The following is a 15,089-nucleotide window of genomic DNA, read 5'->3' as shown; positions in this document are numbered from 1 at the left end:
ACAGAAACCTAGGGATGCGGTGACACAATTAGGACAAGATTCCAGCTCTTCTGATTCCCGGTCCTGTGCTCTTTCCACAAGAAACTCTTGAGCAAACTGTGGATGGCTCCATGGCTCCATTCTATTCAGAGACCACAGCCTTCTAGCTAATAGGACTTTAGAATGCTAGAGCTGGAAGGGATTCTGAGGTTGTTGAATCCGTCCTTTTCACTAAGGCAGAGAGGGAAAGTAACAGGCGCCAGTACTCAGTGCCAGTGCCAGAACTGGAACCCTGATCTCCTGGAACCTGCAAGTTAATATTATTATAACTGCATAGAGATAAAATAGGAATACTGTTTACTTTGAGAAGTCCTATTCCTGAAGAACATAGTAAACCATGGGGTGAATCATGGAAGTGGGCAATCTTGAAATCTCATTATGAAATGGATCTCATGGTTTCAGGTTGGGGCAGGAGAGTAACAGATTCTGTAAGAATTGAGTCTGAGGTCCAGGCTCATGAATTTGCTAGCCAGTATGGTCCTCATTTGTTTTGCCCTTCTAAATGTGGGGGTTGTTTGGGGGATGTTTTTAGTCTGGGAAGTTCTAGTACAGGGCTCAGCAAAATATATCTCCTGGGCCAAATATATTTTACTTCCTTTTTTTTTTTTTTTTTTTTTTTTGAGACAAGGTCTCGCTCTGTTACCCAGGCTGGAGTGCAGTGGCACAAACACAGCTCACTGCAGCCTCAACTTCCTGGGCTCAAGGGATCCTTCCACTTCAGCCTCCCCAGTAGCTGGGACCACAGGCGTATGGCACCATGCACAACTAATTTTTTTATTTTTTATAAAGATGAAGATCTTGCCATGTTGCCCAGGCTGGTCTTAAACTCCTGGGCTCAAGCAGTCCTCCCTCATTGATCTCACAAAGTGCTGGGATTTTATGGGCATGAGCCACCATGCCCAGCCCTACTTCCTATTTTTATAAATAAAGGTTTATTGGAATACAGCCATGCCAATTCACTTATGTTGCATCTATGACTGCTTTCATGCCACAGTGGCAGAATTGAATAGTTGTGCCAATATGGCTTGCAAAACCTAAAATATTTACTCTCTGGCCCTTAACAAAATGAAGTTTGCTTACCCCTATCCTAGAGTTACATTATGGATGTCTGTGATATGGGGGCAGGTTGATGTTTGTGTTCAACTTGGCAGAAATTTTAGCACAACATACAACTTAGACAGTCCATCACTGTGAATAGTGAAACATAGATCGTCCTCACTATCTAGATAAATGAAAAAAGTGAAGTATTCCCTGAAGTTTAAGGAAAGTTCTGAGCCAACAATGCTATTTTTCAGTAGGCTCATTTGGTGCATTTTAAAAGCCTCTTCTGTGTGATCCCTGGGATATTGGAATTCATGGGGATCATGAGAAAGGGAAAGTTCTAGATTTTAGTAATCAATAGTATCCGAGTTATTTTCCTTAAAATAGGCATAGTCCCTTCTTTTTACATGGAAGAAAAGGTTAAAAATTAAATTATAATTAAAAATCAACTGATTGCATGATTAAACTGAATGACATTCATGGTAAACGCTGTGTCCCTGGTGAAACAGAACTAGGAGGCTGTGTTGGGAGACCCTCCCTCATCTTTGTGCAAACATCCCCTGTTCCTCCAAGGACTCTTGGGGATAGTGAGGGGGGGAAGTAGAGGGAATCTGAGACACATATTTCCACATCTTATCTTGGCCTCCCTCTCACTCAACTGGTAGGCCTGAAATTTGGTAAATGTTGTTTCTGATAATATTTTGAAGTTCTAATTAAAGGATTTTAGAAAACAAACGGATTCAGTTACATTGCAAATAGATTCACTAGATTTATTTTTTAAGTACAATGAAATTCAATACATTTCAAAGTTGTATAAATAAATAGTTGAGTTTTTGTTTATTTTTTCCTTTCCAGACTGTGATTCTGGTCCTTGTTCACAACTGCTTTTGCGAAAAGCTAATCAGGCCACTTTAGGAAATTAGAAAGCTGTGACTAGATACCCCATTTATATTTTTGGGCTGGGGCCAGAGTATAAGTAGAGGCCCACAGGTATAAGTACAGCACAACACCCTTTTCTTCCCATATTTCCAAAATGCTGGCCTAGCCTCTCATGGACACATACCCCTGGAAAAATTTTTTGGGAGAGGGGAAGAGGTCTGCCCAAGTGCTGAAAGTAGGCTTGGTGCTACTTGAGCAGGATCTTCCAGGTTCCTAGATGAGCATGGGCTAAGGCAGTGGGTATATGGATACTAGGTACATGTTTCCCCTTGACTATTCAACTGTTCTGTGGACTTCTTGCTCTCTGGGGAGGGGCACAGCCAAAGGAGGCCAGAACGCGGTGCCTCCACAGCATATGGCAGGACTGGCTCTGAAGGTCCATCTTAGGACTGAGCCAGCAGTAAGGAAGATGCTGCGATCTGTGGCTTCTGTCTCTCTCTTTCTGTTTCTGGCTTAACATGCCTAGGATCAACACAGCTCATCACAGAATTTTAAAGGAAGAAGAAAACATTTGAATAAGGATGATGATGTTACTAGGCAGAGGCCAGCAACAGAGAGCCTGAGTTCTGGAAAGCCTGCCTTAGGTGCAACAAGAACAAACTTGTTCTCCTATTCCAAGAACAGAGCATGTAGGAACCTCCCTCTCTATAAGCAAGTAGGCTTCAAACTGGAGCCAATTCCTGCTGAGCTAAGAATGCAAACACCACTAGTTCAGGTTTACAACCCACCCTGGACAGGAATGAGGCGGGAGTTTCCTGCAGCCTAGGTTCTCAGCCCTTAACAGGATTCCCTTCCTGTCGAACACAGAGTAACACATAGAAAGTTCTATGATGCCTGGTTTTGTCCCTGCAGATAACAACACCATCTCAGAACTCAGTTCCCTACATGAGGAGGACAGCAATTTCCGCCAATCTTTCCGTCAGATGAGAAGCAAACAGTTCCCTGTGTCTGGGGACTTGGAGAGCAATCCTGACTACTGGTCAGGTGTCATGGGAGGCAGCAGTGGGGCAAGCCGCGGGCCCTCAGCCATGGAGTATAACAAAGAGGATCGAGAGAGCTTCAGGCACAGGTGATGGCTGTGAGGGGCAGGTCTGGTCGGTGTGAGGGGGCAGGAGCTGGAAAGCAGGGTAGATCGGAGGCAAGGAAGATGCCATCCAGTATTATCTCTGTCTTCCATTCCAGGTTATCCTGACACATCTCTCTTTCTACAGGATATTGAACATCTCACATTTGTCAAGACAGGGAACACTTGTGATAACATGTGTAGAAGTAATTATTCAAGACCTTTGAAATGGGTCCCCTAGACCCTTTAATGAACATTAATATATCTCTGCCCTTCTCATATTTTTATCCTGTAACCTCTAAAGAATCCCACCCATCATCTCACATCTTTTTTTTTTTCTCGGTAGAGACAGGTTTTTGCCATGTTGCCCAGGCTGGTCTTGAACTCCTGAACTCAAGCGATCTGCCCACCTTGGCCTCCCAAAGTGCTGGGATTACAGGCATGAGCCATCATGCCTGGCCATCTCCCTCATTTTTGATCATTTGGTATATGAAAGATAAAATGCCAAACACTTCTCTTGCATTTAATTCTCATAACTCTAAAGGGCAGCTACTATTAATGTCCCCAATTTTAAGCTGGGAAAATGGAAACTTCCAGGTGCTAAGGCACTTACCCAGGTGATGTGGCCTCCCACAATTGTGGGAGGATAAGATTTGCTATTCCCCCTAAATAGCACCTTCACCACTCATCTGTCCTTTACCTTAAAAGACAGGCGACATTGCCTTTCCCTTACAAATTGCAAGGGTCCCTCTCCCCTCCTGCCCCAGTAGGTAAATTGGCCCTCGGCTCTAAGGGAAGAAAAGGCCTCTCTGTGTGTCACCACACATTACAGGGATTCCTGGGACCATAACTGTGTGTACTGACGACACCTGCGATGGCTTTGAGGTTGCAGACGTGTGGCTGTCAATGAGAAGTCACAACATAATGACCAGAAGGCAGCCCCACAGTGTGTTGGTATTCCATAGGACACAGAATATGTTCTGTCCACACGACTCCATTTTGATGCGTGGCACACGAGTGGGATAGACTAGGTTGCCCCCACTTGACGTTCTGGGGTGAGAGAGGAGCCTGGAATGCTTCATCCAGCCTGGAGCAGGGCTGAGGCTCAGGCCGAGGTGTCCTGAGCGCAGCCCCGGGACACGATTGGTGATGTTGGAGCTCTGCCTCGAGCTCCAGGGAGGGACTGACCGTCTGACCCACTCCTCCTCTACCTGCAGCCAGCCACGCTCCAAATCGGAGATGCTGTCACGGAAGAACTTCGCCACGGGGGTGCCGGCCGTTTCCATGGACGAGCTGGCAGCCTTCGCTGATTCCTACGGCCAGCGGCCCCGCCGGGCCGACGGCAACAGCCACGAGGCGCGGGGCGGGAGCCGCTTCGAGCGCTCGGAGTCCCGGGCGCACGGCGGCTTCTACCAGGACGACTCCCTGGAGGAGTACTACGGCCAGCGCAGCCGCAGCCGCGAGCCCCTGACCGACGCCGACCGCGGCTGGGCCTTCAGCCCCGCACGCCGCAGACCCACCGAGGACGCGCACCTGCCGCGGCTTGTGAGCCGCACGCCGGGCACCGCGCCCAAATACGACCACTCGTACCTGGGCGGTGCACGGGAGCGGCAGCCGCGGCCCGAGGGCGCCAGCCGAGGCGGCAGCCTGGAGACACCGTCCAAACGGAGCGCGCAGCTCGGCCCGCGCAGCGCCTCCTACTATGCGTGGTCGCCGCCCGGCACCTACAAGGCCGGCTCGTCGCAGGACGACCAGGAGGACGCGTCAGACGACGCGCTGCCGCCCTACAGCGAGCTGGAGTTGACCCGCGGCCCATCCTACCGTGGCCGCGACCTGCCCTACCACAGCAACTCGGAGAAGAGGAGGAAAAAGGAGCCCGCCAAGAAAACCGTGAGACTGCATCTGCCTCCCCTCCTCCGAGGGGGCTGAGCGGGAGCCGCCAGGCAGGGCGGGCAGTGTCGCTGTCCCGGGGCCGGGGAGGTGGCGAGGCGGGAGGGCCCTGCCTGGAGAGGCCACAGGGGCCTGCCTGGGCGAGTTCATCCGCGGATGGTAGGCTGGGGGATTTTTCAACCTCACTCTGTCCAGGGTCAGATGAAGGAAGGAAGCAAGGGCTGGGAGAGTTGGAAAACAAGAAGAAAGTTGAAGGCATGTAGATGGTTTTACAGGGAGCATTAGGTATTTAACCAACTCGGAAGGGTTTAGTATCAGGGATTCCAGGAGCCATCACCACCACCGGCCTTTAGTGGGCTTCTGAGGTCTGTGTGCAGAATCTTCAATGCATGCTTCTATGTGCATTCCTCCCCAGCCCTGCTTGGGGCGAGGGTTTGTAACTTGCATCAGATTTTCAAGAATCCACATCCCAGAGAAGGTTAAGAGCCACTGCTGTTTGCAAAGGACAACTCAAAGGACAACTCATGTCTCCTCCTTTGATGTTTTATGGAGCATAAACTGTATTGTGCCCGTATATGCGAAGGAAATCCTTTGGTCCCTACCCAGTTCATTGTCTCTTTTGTAAGTGGTCTTATATAGACTTCATTATTTTCAAAATGCCAAGAGCTGCCTACTCCGTCCCACAGCCCCAAAATGGGAGCCCTCGACCTCAGAGAAACGTTGGGGGACAGTCACGTTGTGGGGTACCAAGTGCCTCTGACCCCCATGCTTTGGAGATCACTCTCCAACACAACTGCTTCTCCCCCTTTGCAATTACCCCGCCTCCTTCTGTTTTATATGAATCCAAGCTGGACGTTGTCTTTAGTGTTTAGTATGGGGAGAAGGAATATGAACAGAAAAAGATTTTGATACAATTAACCCTTCCAAAGGAATTCAGTGTATTTTATTTTTCTTTAAATAAAAAAATGCAATAACCAAAGTACTATGAGTAGGGAAGAAACTTTCAGGCGATTTCAGGTTTATGGAATACCAACCACACTTGCTGTTGTGGAGCTCTAAACATAGTAGTTATCCTAAAGGGGGTGAGAAGTTATTCTGTGACCATGGAACTAAGCCTATCAGATGTACGCTGGCTTTTGCCTCTATGAGGCTTGGGATCAACCATCACAGGTCTAATGAAAGGTTCTGAGAGTCAGGGGTACCTGGCACTGAACAGATTGTGGACTCTGCCCAGAGAGCCATCTGTTATGGGTTGTTTTCTTTAACTAGTGTGTGGCTTAATGTTGGGCTCTTTCTGCTCTTTCCTAGAATGATTTTCCAACCAGGATGTCCCTTGTGGTCTGATGTTGTCAACATTTCTCTGGATGACGAGAAATCAGACATGGACTATGGGGACAAGACACAAATCCAAGAGCCAGCAGACGCGGGACCTTCTCTGGCCATCACCTTGGAAGATTTGCTGATCTCTGCTTTGGCAAGGGATGGGAGGCAGCCTTTAAGGGAGGCTGATTTCAAACCTCTGTGCCCATCTAACTAGTTTGAGAAACTTACCAAGAAAGCAAGAATGTGCGAGAACATTCCTACATACAGAGTTTCTCAACTATAGCGTTTATCCTGCCCAACCTCCTCCCTTAACAGAACCAGGACTCCATTTACAATTCTGAAAGAGAGTTTGCTCTGGACTGCTAATCTCCAGAAACTGCCTATGCCTACAGTATGCTTTTCTATACCTCCTGTGCTATACTTAGAGACAGAAGAATTTATTACTACTATTAGAAGAAGGCCTTCTGCTGACAAGGAAAGATAGCTTCAAGTCAAAATATACCTTTTATCCCCATCACTTTCCAGTCACTAGTCAATGACTGTTGTTACACTAAAATCAAAAGGCCTTTGGTGAGCTCAGTGACAGTGACCTCTGGTACAATCACAGAAATGACTTCAATTTGCTGTTCTGAATGACAATTCTTAAGTGGCTAGGACAAAGCAAAAGCAAGTATACCTTTTTGAAAAGCTGTCTAAGTAGTATTTCCTTTTCCATTCTGAGAACGTAAACTGCTTTTTCCTTTTCTGCTGCACATGTCAACATCTGAGTCTTAGACATTAAGGGCTCTTCTCTTCCTCCCCTCTCCTGGACTTTCCACAGGTTGGTGCCACACACAGAGCCCTGCCTCCCTCTGCACTCGGATTAGATTGTCATCGGGTGCCTTGTGATAAATGCTTAAAATATACGCATGAAACAAGAGTGAGAAAAGAGGAGAAAGCAGTAATGCATATAGAAAAGAATGAGAAGGAATTTAAGAGGGAAATAACATCGTCTCATTATATTTTGAATGTGGACCATTTCACCCACAAACTTCACTCAATCTTTTCTGGTTTTGTGCTTCACTTAGCATTAATTGTTTCTGCCATCCCAGTTCTGCCATTCTAGGACATAGCGGATGTGGAACATACAGCATTTGGCCTGACTAGACTGCCACTATGGCCACTTTCAAGAGATTAGAGATACTGCTTTCTCAGGAAGGAGTACTTCCTATTGCCACCCTTGCCTAAATGATAGAGTTTGCCTAAATTCCAAAGCTAGATTTCTGGATTTTGTCATTTGTGTAGACAGCAAAAATGGCCACAACTTCCTTCTCATCAAGAGGTGCCGTCTTTTTTTCCTACCCCTTGAATCTGGAGTTGGCTGTGTGATTTGATTTAGCCAGTAGCCCAACAAATGTGACACAAACAGAGACTTGAAAAGTTCTTGTGCATGGGGCTTGTCCTCTTTTGCTGCCCTTGGGAACCTTGCAACTACCACCAGGTAAACAAGCCTGGACTATCCTGCTGCATGACAAAAGAAAAGGGCCCAGTTACCCTGTCACCCTATCTGACAGCCCATCAACTTTCAGCTGATTGCAGATATATGAGTGAGTCCAGCTAATACCAACAGAAGAACTGCCTAGCTGAACCCAGCCCAAATTTCTGATTCCTACTCAAGGCATGAGAAGTTGATGCATTGTTTATGTTAATTTCTTTTCAAGAACAAACCTGACTCGTTCTTGTCTGGATGTTTATCCATGAACCGCTTACTCCATCCAAACTTGTGTTTCTCATAGCCTCCGCTTTTGTTGACAGATTTTTATCAAAACTTTTCACCTTGCACTCTTGTGGGGTACGTGTTTGGGTCAAATCCGTGGAGGATAATGCTTGACTTTGCTATCCCTTAATCCAGCAGTGGTTTCTTCCCTGTCTATGGATCTGTGGACAACCTCTGAGGAAGGCCTCTTCTTTAACATCTTTTTGGTCTTCTCCAGAGCCACCTTACTGGAGCTAGACCATATTCTCAGAGTACCATTCCTCTAGTATCCATTTGTACTTCATGACATTTCCAAAAAACATCCTATGTTTGCAATGAAATAAAAAAGTGGCTGGGTGAGGGTCGGAGGGATGAGCTGGTATGTGTCATTGCTTGGAGAATTGACCTATGAAAGAATTTCCCTGTTACTTTGGCCAGTCCCAGAGAAATCAGGAAAACAGTTGAACCCAGTGCTGGTACTTCCAAGGGCTGGAAGACACAAGCCATAACCCTGGTGCTGAGTTTTAGACTTGCTGGTGTCCCTGGCCTCTGAAAGCCTAGGTCTAGCCTGTCTGTTTGGACCCCAGTTCAGATGGAAAAGATGATAAAAAACATTTCTTAGTCACCAGCTTTGGATTTCAACTTGCTCAGGCAATTTTGGAGAATGGGTAGCTGTGGTAGCTATTATCGCTTTATACTGAGCACTGTGTCAGGCTTTTCACCACCAAAGAGCCTCATAGCACCAGCTGCAGAGACCAAAAATAATGTTTTTTTAAAAAACTAAAGACATATGATTTTGGTGAAGGTTGAGGGTAGCAATGGGAAAGAATTAAAGAATTATTAAAATTGGAAACCTGCAATTCCAAAGACAACAAAACTACGGATAGACGGAAAAATACAAAGAAAATAGCAGGCTACTGAATTAACCTTGGGAGTTGGGACCAGGTTGTCCTTTGTAGAACTGCATAAATCATTCAGACTTCCAGGCCTTCAGTAGAAGAAAAAGGCAGTTGTTTCTGGGTATATGGACAGGAGTTAAGGCTGAGTTGACAAATCAAAGCTTGCTGTCCTCAGCACCCCTGACTTTCCTCTATGTGTCCTTTTGTTTCTTCTCCCTTGAATAGTGTGTCCTGCATAGGAAATGGTTATATTTGTTAGCTTCTTTTCTAGGTTTTATTGGGGTACAAAGTAAATCTTGTGTAAGACATAATCTCTGTCCACTAGGACCCTGTAATTTAATAGGGGAAATAAGACATGCTCAAGAAAGGAGATTTTATACATAGAGTATGAAATAGTGCTATGGATAAATTATAATAAACCCAGAGATTTAGTTTTTTAAAAAACTTAAATGGGAATACTTTGATATTAAAGTGTTGTATGTGTTTGTCCATCATCCTATTTAAATATATGCTCGGTGATCTGAAAAGCCAATATTCAAAAGGCTGAAAAGAGGTGAATTAGGATCAGGAAAGGGTGAGTAGCAGGGGTCCCAGAGGGATGATGCATAAGCTGCTGTACTTGCCTATGAGTCACTACTGAGTCAGAAACATGCTGGAGGAGGGAGTGTGGATGCAGGTGGCAAGGAGGTGTCCCCTGGTAGATGAGCTGCTTCTCTAGGCCATGCATGGATTCATTAGGAAGTTGGAGACAATGGCCATGGACTTGGTGCATGTCAGCTATTCCATCCGAGCATGCTCACAGGGGAGCTCAGCGTCAGCTGCTCCTGGGGCTCAGGTTCCATCTTTGCCAACACAGGGCAGGTCTCACGGAGATGCTAGGTCTCTCATCCCCCTTCTCATGATCCTCACTGTGCACTTGACATAGGATTAGGCATACTGGAGATGGGAAAAGGCTGCCACCCAAACCCAAGGCACCTGACCACATCTGTAAATATTTCTGAATAGTCCACAAAATTTCTCCATAGGTAATCTGATTAGATCTTGCCTCTGAGGGAAGCTGAAGTCACAGATATTGTTGTAATTTACTACCCCTCCCCAACCAATTTTTTTTAATAGGTGAAGAAACCATCACTGCCATTAATGAAGTCACAAACCTATTAGGTCTTTAGACTCCCAACCTCTGGATCTTTTCTGCTGATCAGTGTTTCCCAAAATTGCCTAACCGTAAGAATTAACTTGATTGCTGCTGTTAAAAAGGTATTGTTGGACCCTGCCTTGGAGATTGATTGGGTGGGTCTAGAGCCGGACTTCATATTTTTAATACGCATTCCAGGAGACTCCTGAGATCAGATGCATTTGGAAATTGTTGCACTAAGTCATACCTCTGGTGTACTCCAAACAGCTAGTCCTGAGGCTTCCTTGGGCCTTAAAATTTTTTCCTTCAAATGTCCTGGTGAGGTCCCTCTCACTCCTTTGGGGCTGGCTGTGGTGAGTCTCTCAGAAGTCTGGCTGTGACGTGGATGGGCTCACCAGAGTATGGTAGTGGTAGTAGGAAAACAGGCAGAGAGAAAGGAGTGTCAGGAGCACTCCCAGGGAGCCTGTTGTAGATATTTCCATTCCCAGAATAGTGATCTATTGTGACAGTCTCAGAACAGACAACAAGAATTACAGGTAATTTTCTCATTCCCTTGATATATTTTTAGCAAAACTTAAATCATGAATAGAAAGAAAAGATGCCATTGGGGAAATGGAAAAACTCAATCATTTTATAAAGCGTACAAATTATAAGGATGACTGGCCAATAGCACTTCCACTTTGGTCTTACCCAAAGTTGGGTGGACAAGAATAATAAAAGTCCTCATTATATATCCTTCCAAAATCAGATTTAAATGCCTCCAGCATGTTAATGGAAGTCTGAAATTGATTGATAGGATGTAGAAATCCAAATTCACTAAAATAGGGGGCCAGTTACTTAAAGTCCTAGAAGGAAAAAGTGCCTGGCTTTTTGCTGCCAGTATCCTACCTCCTAGTCATCTGGTAAACTGATCTATGAAGCTTGAAGAAGGGGCTTTTAACATCAGAGTGGCACAAGGGCAATGTTGCACTGCTTTAAGCAGCAGCCTGAGCTTTAGCACTATTTGAAGGGGAGAAGGTTAATACTAATAATATTTGTGTTATTTTTATGGTATATTACTGTTTACAGAACACTTTCATTTGGTCCCAGCATCAACTCCTGTGATAGAGGCAGGGCAGATGTTGTGGTCTCGTTACATAGAATGTAAAACTGAGGTTGAAAAATACTAAGTGACTTGTCCGTAGTCAAATGATTTTTAAAATTATAAAGCCAGGCCTTCTGACTGTCTTGTCTAGGAACCTTTCCAATTCCTTAAATACCCATGGGACTGGAATCTGGATATTCCAGATTCCAGTTTCTCTTCACAGCCAGACATCCGGTGAGAAGAGTCGTAGACTTGATGCTTGTTCATATGTCATGGATGTGGTGAAGCTCTATGAAGACAGATACTGTTGCTGCTTCATCCAGCTAAGCACCATTCATTCCTCAAATGCTAATCTAAGAGGGAGTTGTGGCTTCACTCAAGGAGAGTTTCAATTTCTTTTTTTTCTTTTTTTTTTTTTTTTGAGACAGGGTCTTGCTCTGTGGCCCATGCTACATTGCAGTGCAGTGGTGGTATCAGTTCACTGCAGTCTCAAACTCCTGGGCTCAAGCAATCCTCCTCCCTCAGCCTCCCAAGTAGGTAGGACTACAGGTATGTGCCACCATGTCCAGCTAATTTTTTTGTTTGTTTGTAGAGATGGGGTCTAGCTGTGTTTCCCAGGCTTGTCTCAAACTCCTGGCCTCAAGTGATCCTCCCACCTTGGCTACCTAAAGTGCTGGTATTGCAGACATGAGCCACTGAACCCAGCTGAGAGCCTCATTTTCATTAGCTGTGCTATGAGGGGTAATATGTGCATGTGCTTTAGGTTTTCTGGGGAATCCTTGCAGAGAAGTTTCTAAGCGAAACTACAGATTCATCTGGATTCAGAATTCCGGGCAGAAACTGCTTAACAACAAAAATCTGGCATCTTCACTACATTTTAAGATTATAGGTAGAACTAAGAGGGATCAGATATAGAGAGACAAGGAATGTGAGAAGGAAAAAGATATAGTAGTTTAGCTAAATTTTTCTTAGAGTTTCTTGGTAGGGCTGGACATGTAGTAACTAGTCTGACTCATTTCTTCTGGGAAGGCTAAAAGAGACACAAATAGCTTCTCTTTTACCTTGGCTTTAAGGAAAAGTCGTTTTATTAACAAAAGGATTAGACACCACTGCATAAGAAATTTGCTTTGTGAGAATAAAGAACAAGGGAATAGAAGGGTGGGAAAGAGAAGGGTGAGAAATTAGCTTCGTGAGGGCCACCTGTCAGTTGTTTTTGTGCCTTGTGACATCAAAACTGAAATGTTTGTATTACTGTTGTCCATGACCTTTTTTTTTCTATGTCAGACATACAAATTGAATTTGGTTGTAATGTTTTAAACTAAATAAAGAATTCTTACCTACATTTGTTACCAAGAACTCATAATTAACACAACTATAGTTAATCATGATCTGACATTCAATGGCCTCAGCAAGAGAAATAATCATATGATACATGTCCTCCTCTGATTGTTGTAAGTATGGTAATAGAGGAATACATATTGCGGGGTTACAGAGGGGGCTGGTACTGACAGAGCAAAAGGTATGTTTTTATAGATTGTAATAAGTTAGATAAATTCTGTTGTCACTCTTACTGCTCTCCACAGACTGTGTAACATTCAGAAGGAGATGAGGCATAGGAAAGGTGGTTGGATAACCAAGGTGATGGTACCTAGCTCATTTCCAAGATGGGCACAAGCATGTGCCTGCTAGAAATTACACTTGGGGAAGGCAGGAAGGAAGCTGTTCATGGGAGGACATTTTAAGTTCTGTAAAGATTTGAGAAATTCCACAGCACCATAATTAAGAGGAGGTAATTAAAACTACCTTTGTTAGCAAAAGAATTGATAAATATCTCAGAGAACTATTAATCCTGTTTTGGATGGCTAAGCCCTCTCAAGGGAATTCCAGATTTTAGGGACCTTGTCAAGCAGAAAATCTGTTTTTGCTTGAAGCATCTGGGCTCAATTTTTTTCTTTAAGTAGTTAACTTAAAAATGTTAACATGTAGATTTAACTTAAAGACAGACTCTAAAACAGTTTAAGTCTGATTACCTCCTCTGGATTTTGTATTATTTTGTCTAATGTTTTAATTCCATCTTGGTTTTTCAGCTTTATAAAATATTTTTGTTTTTATTTATAAAGTATTTGTTTAGAATCACCCACATGTTTTTTCTGCGTATCTTTTTTTCCTATATTTCAGATCTTCCTTTTGAAATATTTTCTTTCTGAAGGAAGTTTACTTCAGTAATGATTTGTTGGTAGGATACTCATCAGTCTTTGTTGATTTAAAAGTCTTTATTTCATTCTCGTTCTTGAAAGATAATTTCACTGGTTATGATTCTAGATTGATAGTTATTTTCTTTCAGGATATTGAAGTTAGTATTACACTCCCTTCTGACTTTTATTTTTGCTTTTGAGAAGTCAATTAATTACCAGTTTAATTATCCTTCCTAATCTGTCTTATCTCTCTGGCTGTTTTAAAGATTTTTTTTTTTTGTCTGTAGTGTTCTTCGGTTTAATTAACATGTGACCAGGTGTGGATTTCTTTTTATTTATCTAGATTAGGATTTGTGGTGTTTCCTAAATCGGTGGATTGGATTTCCCATTAAATATGGAAAACTCTCAGCTATTAACACATCAAATATTTCCTCTTCTTTTTAAACTCTCTCTTGAGAATTCCAATTAAGCGTTAGATTTTTTTTCATTCTATGCCCCATATTGTTTAATCTATATTTAGTATTTCCTTTCTTTGTGTCTTCTGTTCCCTATTCAGGTAAATTTCTTCAGGTTTATCTTCCAGCTCACTAATTTTCTTTTCAGCTACCTCTAATCTCCTTTCTTTGAGTCTTAATTTTAATTAATATATATTTCATTTCTAGGAATTTAGTTCTTTTTCAAATCTGCATAGTCCCTGTTGATAGTGTCTGTGGCTTACTCTTTTTTTTTTTTTTTAACAATGCCCCTTATTTATCTGAATATCTTAAAGATACTAACTTAAAATTTTACATCCAGTAATTCCAATATCTACAGTCTTTATGGGTCTAATTTTAGAGTTTGTTACTTCTGCTAACTTTCATTCACAGTTTTTTGTTTATGGGTTTTATAGCTTTTTATTGTAAGCTCATATGTGGTGCAATGCCATATTACATTGTGCCGTCAAGAAAAACCTTTCCTGCTCCTTATCTGCCTTCCATTTCTCCATAATGACTCTATAGATACACAGCAACCCTGGGGGACCCAGGAAGAATGAATGATTGAGTAAAGGAGAAATAAGTGTGCTAAATGGGAAAAAATGGAAAAGGCACACATACATGCATTTCTTTCTAATGCAACCTCTAGACCGCAAACAAAAACTTAAGATGGGGAGGGCAAGAGGCTTTAACTTTACATATTCTTTGGAGTTTGATAATATAAGAGAATAGCTGTCTTAATTATAGACATAGACTATTTTAGGGTTTAAAAGTGAACAGAAGGCTCTTAATTGTTAAGAGTGGCCAAATTATAGATATAGATTTCATTCAAGAGGCAAGGAAGGCTGAGCACTGTGGCTCACACCTGAAATCCCAACAGTTAGGGAGACAAAGGTAGGAAGATAGCTTGAGCCAGGAGTTTAAGACCTGCCTGAGCAGTATAGCAAGACCCCATCCTCCACACAAAGGTAAAAATTTAAAGACCAAAAAAAAAAAAAAAAAAAAAAAGCAAGGAAGGACTAGACTCATAGGACGGATTAAAATTAGGCAAAACAAATAATTCATTTTTCCCTATGATTATCTAATTCTAATCCAATTTTTATAGGTTTTCATTTCAAGAAATAAGAAGTAGGCTAATTTCAGGTTCTCTTAGAAAATCTTGGCAGAGACATCCTAATCATACTCATCACACCACTTAGGTGAAAATTATATTTTCTGCTGAATTGGTTATAAGCATTTCCTGAATGCTTATCAGGTGGCCTAAGATGACTCA

General features: G+C 43.2%; 1 protein-coding gene across 8 annotated transcripts in view; it reads left to right on the top strand.

The window, feature by feature from the left end:
• The window catches only part of LOC105492982 (immunoglobulin like domain containing receptor 2), a 75,171-nt gene extending 62,683 nt beyond the window's left edge, over positions 1-12,488 (top strand). For all 8 annotated transcript variants that reach the window (XM_011760376.3, XM_011760372.3, XM_071074975.1 and 5 more), the window contains 3 exons: positions 2,872-3,088; positions 4,300-4,972; positions 6,281-12,488. In XM_011760376.3, coding sequence (XP_011758678.2) covers positions 2,872-3,088; positions 4,300-4,972; positions 6,281-6,316 — 926 coding nt within the window. In that variant the 3' untranslated portion in view covers positions 6,317-12,488. The remainder of the gene's footprint in view (positions 1-2,871; positions 3,089-4,299; positions 4,973-6,280) is intronic.
• The last annotated feature ends 2,601 nt before the right edge of the window (positions 12,489-15,089 follow it).

This window comes from Macaca nemestrina, chromosome 1 (assembly GCF_043159975.1).
Source record: "Macaca nemestrina isolate mMacNem1 chromosome 1, mMacNem.hap1, whole genome shotgun sequence".
In the NCBI taxonomy this organism is placed as follows: Eukaryota; Metazoa; Chordata; class Mammalia; order Primates; family Cercopithecidae; genus Macaca; species Macaca nemestrina.
This window is presented reverse-complemented; position numbering and strand designations above follow the sequence as displayed.